Here is a 5913-nt window from a genome sequence, read left to right on the forward strand (position 1 = left end):
TTATACCTTTAAAAAGTTTCAAAATAAAACAAAGTTTTTTTTCACTAATTAAGGACTTTGTTTCCAGAGCGTGTATTTAATTCAAAGTCTCATTAAGTTCATTTGGAAACTTCAAAGGCCGTTGAATTAATAACTGGCCGATTGAATGCCAGTTGAATTAATAACTGGCCGATTGAATGCCGTAAATACCAGCAGATGATGGGCGATGGGCGGGAAGCGCTGGCTCCGGTCCGACTATATTGGGCACTTCATAGGAGGGCACAATCAAGAGTTTGTACGAGTCCGCATTCAGTGGCACGTTGGCAGAAGCTGCAGCAGCAATGGCACTTGGTTGCGAGGAGATACCAACCAGCGACGATGGTGTACCAGAGCCAGAGATGTGATGGGCATTGACTGGTGTGAGTACGGGACCGGCTGCTGCTGCGGGAGCTAAGTTCCAATGCGCTGGAGCAGGAATATCATACAAAACGCTTGGCCCCTGTTGACTGACTATGGCTTCTCTGCTGTAGATTGGCGCTGGAGCGTGAGAAGGGGAGGCATAGCCACCGCTGCTGCTACCATAAGGAGCTGCGTTCACAACAGCAAGAACAAGAACGATGGCGCACTGTACATATTTAGAGGCGGAAAAGAAGAAGCAATGATTATTCACATGCCTACTTGCGCAATTACTTTGCTGAGCTACTTACAATTGAACGTTGCATTTTGGTGGTTTTGGTGGTTGGTGGTGTCGAGTGGTTTTTGCCTCTGAAATAGCTTAGACTACTAGCTGGCAAAAGTATTTCAAATGCTTTTTATATGCCGATTCCAAAAAGTGTATGCTGGCCGTCCGACCGTTTGCGCAGCGGTTACGTGACACATTCAATGAAAATTCAACCAACTGCAATTGGGTACCGTAAAGATTACCATGCTGAAGGCAGCAAGAAGTTATTAACCGTCAGTCGGGAGCGTTGTTTGTTGTTTGTCTTTATTTGTGGCGTTGCGCAGCGAATGGCTTACACGTCTTTGGCTGATAAATGCTGTTCATCAATGTGAGAATTGTAGCATTTTCTCAATTCAGTTACAGTCTAAATATAATAATTGAGCGTAAAACGATCTGCAAACAATTTTAACCAATTCGTCATAAGTTTGATTGGATTCATGAAAAAAAAACTGGTCTCGGGTCGCAAAATATTTTCGTAGGCGGTTAGTAGGCGAGACTTAGCACTAAACTCAACTTGCTCGCGCATGCTAGTTTTCGTCTGAGTCGTAAACTTGCTAGTAAATTTACTCAAAATTTTTGTTTTTTTTTGTGATGTTAGCGCTAAGTAAGTTACCAAACGGCCGTTCCATATTAAACGGCACAAAAGTAGTGATAACTCACGATTTCGATCAAATTTGGCGCATAGCCTGCTTTCATGTGGGTGTGCCAAAAATCGATAAAATAACCAACATGTATCGAAAAAGTGCTTGTCCCAGTTGAAAAATTAATTTAGTTATTCACAGCTTCTTGTTAATAAAAAATATAAACACCTGACCAGATTTAATATTTAAATGAAATTATTTTTTTGCTTAACGATCATAATAATTTTTCGTACAAAATCCCTTTTAAAAATACCTTGATTTTATTTTAATTATAATACCCCAAGTTTAAAGGTTTTAAGATAATTTCAAAATTGTGAATGTAAGCCAGGCAGAAATGCGTGATTCCAAAGACCTTGAAACGTTCTCATGTCGAGACTAATTCCTTTAAGAACAAACGCGGCAACCTAGTAAATGATGTGCAGAACATACTTAAGTAAATTATGTATACTTTAGCTCCCTGCTCTGATGAAAAATACGACCTGCCAATTGAGTTGCATTCATCTACGTGTATGCAGAATATGGTCGGAAGATCGCATGGCTGCCAACTGCAATATAAGTGTGCCCAGCTGTGACTGCAAAATACCGCGGGATCAGCTTTATGAGTTTTCACCAAAATTTAAAAAAAAAACAAATTGAGTTTCTAGAAAAATGCAACTTGCAATTTATTATACTAAAATTTAATGATCTATAAAACTGCATACCCAAAATTTTTATAAAAACCGAAAAAAAATTAATTTTGGTGAACATTTTTTTATAACTTTTTAATTGTTTGAACTTTTTCGATTTGGGAGAACCTTACAATGGTTTCAACTAGTTTTTATTAAATAACATTTATTAACTGGAACAGAAGAATCGATTTTCCTCAAAATTTGCAACTTTTTCTGCACTTTGCACTGAAAAATTAATGCAAACAAGCAAAAATTCAAAAATCGAGCTCAGCTGGTATTTTTTAAATTTTATTTGCATTCATTAAACGTAATTAAAATCAAATTGAGTGAAAAACGAAGGCTCCAGAGAATTGTGAACACAAATTTCCAATTTTGACCAACTGTGCAGTGTGGCTTCAGACATTTTAAATCTATCAGGAAACAGGCATTCTCCAATCGCACCTAATAATAATCCTTTTTTTTCATGGCTGCCGAGAGGAAAGATTTTTTTCTACTTTGTGTTCTAGGGAGCTAGGTGTTATGTAGCGCGTCCCAATCCCAGCTCACAAGCCATTTCTGGGAGGGTCTTATTAACTGCACATTTATGTAAATGTACATAGTTAGAGCAAACTATGTATTTGCTCTAAGGCAGACGTCCGCTTGCAGCCGAGCCGCAAGCCAATTAAGTCGGATGGGAGCCACCAAAACTCACTCTCTTTCTGCCGTAGCCCAAGACTTCACAAGGATTCATTACCGCATCCCACACGTGGGCTTCTCACATTATCCAGAGTGCGCGAACGGGCACGCAAGAGTCGGGCTTGAATATAGTCCTGAATCTGCAACTGCATGCCAAGAACAACAAACATACCGCTTGCGGACCTATGTACATTTTTGAAACGGCTGTGTAAAATGGCGTTAAGGCGTTAAGCAACACCATCAGCTACGTCGGAATTGAGAAGCACCTCTCTGAGCTGCGACTCCTTTAAGCTTATATTGGATAAGAAAATAATAGGAGCTGCAGAAGAAGAGCGCGCAATTACTGACTATATCGATATCATCGGTTTTAACAACCGCGCCATCTCTTGCACCTTTTAAAAATTGCATGTCTTTCTACATTTTTCGTCTTTGAATTTGGGCCAAAGTTTCCTCGGGCGGTGTAATATATAGCATTTTAAAAAAATTTTTGGTTTTTGGTTTCACCAAACGCTTTCCAAACGATTCCAAATTTTTTAGTAAGTGCATACGACTTGCAAATGTAAATACTACCCTAATGCCCATGTGTGGTACATACATATGTATGTACATATGTAAGTAAGAGTATTGGCAATATAATTAGGTAATCACTCAGCTATGCACATATTTACATACGTATGTAGCATAGTATATCTGAACGTTTGTTAGTAATAGATTAACGTCCATTTCGATTAGAGTGACACGTCAATCCGATGAGCTTTCAGTGAATGCGCATTTTATTTACTTACATACATATGTAGTTTCCTTTGTGAATAATTTGAGCGCTTGGGTCCCACAAAAGCCATTCCAAAAATCGAGTTACTTCTAATATCAAACGTATATAAAACCGTTAAAGTATCAAAAAGTTAATCTTTTGTGTGTTTTCTTTGTTCGAAATATCACATTTTATTCTGAACTTAACATCGAACATGCACAATTTAGTAGAAATATTTAATATCACAGATTTTAATAAGCGGCAGCAGAGGCTGGAGCAGCAGCAACAACGCTATTATCTGAAATGTAACTGGCAGCAGCAGCAGCTGAAGGACTACGAGCTGCGGCGGGTGCTGGTGCTAATGCAGCCGCATGATGTGGAGCTACAGCTAGAGCAGGAGCTTGGTAAACGCTTGGAGCTGGTGCTGGAGCATGGTGTACGATCGGAGCTGGAGCAATAGCATAGGCGAGGTTGCCACCCGATGGAACAGCATAAGATGCACTGCCGCTGTAGGAGGAAAGACCAGTGGTGTCAATTAGCGGACCTCCAGCTGATGGCAGTGATAATGCCAGTTGAGCCAAATTTTGTGTGCCGAGTTCACCTCCGGCTGCCAATAACAAGCTGCTTATATCAATGGACGACGAACTACCATATCCTCCTGACGAGCCACCATAACCAGCGCCATAGCCGCCGGAGGAAGCGCCGTAGCCGCCGGAGGAAGCGCCGTAGCCACCGGAGGAAGCGCCGTAGCCACCGGAGGAAGCGCCGTAAGTAGGCACCGCTACAGCAATGGTTTGCTGCGAAACAGCTGGTCGATAGACACTTCCACCGATCACCGCACCGCCGCCACTGGAGCCACTGGAGCCACCATACTGACCGCCTCCAATTGCGTAGCCATTGACAACAGCCACAATGGTTGCAAAGGAATACTAAAAATATGGAATAAACAACAACAGTGTTAATCCATCACTATACATACATACAGTAGGGGAAATATGTAGCAATAGGAGCAGCTAGGCTAGGCTAGGCTAGGCTGCCGTCACACTGTGCCATACTTACCAGGAATCTATTCATTTTGCGTAAATTTGCTGTTTGATGTTGAAGTTAGAAGATTTTGTGAATGCGTTCAAAGTATTTTTTGTTAAGTTTTTATAGCTGAAATAAGGCATTCGACGCTTATGGACATTACGTGACAAAACGATTTTCGAGTCAAGCAACGGGGGTGGAGTGTGTGCGGTATTTCCATACGGCATTTCCACATGGAAATGGCGAATTCTATTTTGAATGCATAATATGTAGCTACGAGTTTGTATGTATGTAAATATGTACATACATAATTTAGTATTTTTTTCGTGAGGCTTTTCGTTTGTAACGCACCGAATTTGAATTTTACGTTTGCATTGTTGGTGCACAATATTTGTAGCAAAACAATTATTATATTTTTTTTTTGTGTTGTTGTTGCACGCTAAACCATTTGAATTGTATTATGAAATGAGCTGCTCAGTGATAAGCGAAATTAATTAACACAGAGTGAGCCCAGTGCATTAAAAATATATACTTACTATGAATCATTTTCATTTAAATTACGGTGCATTTTTATACATAACTGCATTTCGGTATACACATATGGAAATGTGTACATATGCGTGTATGTACATGTTATTAATAAAATCTTAAATACGTTAAATAAAAATTTAAAAAATGTCTAATAGAGTACGAATAGGCTATGTGAATCTCCAAATACTCCAGCTAAAAACAGCGATAAACTGTAGGTACAGTGAAACCCGCTTAAGTACCTAACCCGCTTAAGTAACCAGCATTTTTGGGCACCGTGAATTTTTTGATGTAATCTGAAGAAAATCGCTCTCTTAAGTACCTCCCCGCTTATTTACCCAACCCGCCTAAGAACCTAAATTTTTCGTACCCCATTTACCATTTTACTTACAATTTTCCCCTTTTAAGTGCGCTTTTAAATTTTTTGGCTATGAAACTGTAAATTGAAAAAAACTTTACACATCTGAGAAAAATGTTTGAAATTTTATGAATTTTTTTTTTTCAGTGTTCTTCAAAATTTTAAGCTTAGGTTTATATGGTATTTGTTAGGGAATGCACTGTTTTTTAGTTGGAAAATCTTAAAAATGAATAAACATAAGTTGCAAACAATATCTATCTGAATATGACCCAAAATAATATATCCATAAGCGGGTCTTACTGTAGTTGCACCTTTGTCCCACTTGCATAGGGTTGCCAACCAAAAAAAAAATTATAGAATAAAACGAGTGGGAAATTCCCACATTGATCGAATTTTTAGAGCGGCTAAGTGATCATTTTATCAGAAAAATTCTACAGTGGGTCCACATTTTAATCTCAAATTAATTTTAATCGCAACCCTAATCATAATATTAATTCTAATCTTAATCTTTATTTCTGTATTTATCTTCTGCTTTAATTTTAAATATTCATCTTTACGTGTACTTA

General features: G+C 38.8%; 2 protein-coding genes across 2 annotated transcripts; both read right to left on the reverse strand.

Moving 5' to 3' along the window:
* Window positions 1–122: 122 nt before the first annotated feature.
* LOC118748037 lies at window positions 123–1047 on the reverse strand. The gene is made up of 2 exons (XM_036482325.1): window positions 687–1047; window positions 123–604 (listed from the first exon to the last, which is right to left on the reverse strand). Exons 1-2 carry the CDS (start codon window positions 699–701, stop codon window positions 158–160), a joined length of 462 nt encoding a protein of 153 aa, XP_036338218.1. The 5' UTR covers window positions 702–1047; the 3' UTR covers window positions 123–157.
* Window positions 1048–3686: 2639 nt separating this feature from the next.
* Window positions 3687–4509, reverse strand: LOC118747619 (shematrin-like protein 2). Its single transcript, XM_036481668.1, has 2 exons — window positions 4495–4509; window positions 3687–4364 (listed from the first exon to the last, which is right to left on the reverse strand). Exons 1-2 carry the CDS (start codon window positions 4507–4509, stop codon window positions 3687–3689), a joined length of 693 nt encoding a protein of 230 aa, XP_036337561.1.
* Window positions 4510–5913: the final 1404 nt, after the last annotated feature.

This window comes from Rhagoletis pomonella, unplaced genomic scaffold (genome assembly GCF_013731165.1).
Source record: "Rhagoletis pomonella isolate Grant_MI unplaced genomic scaffold, Rhpom_1.0 Rhpom_scaffold_00012, whole genome shotgun sequence".
Lineage (NCBI taxonomy): Eukaryota > Metazoa > Arthropoda > Insecta > Diptera > Tephritidae > Rhagoletis > Rhagoletis pomonella.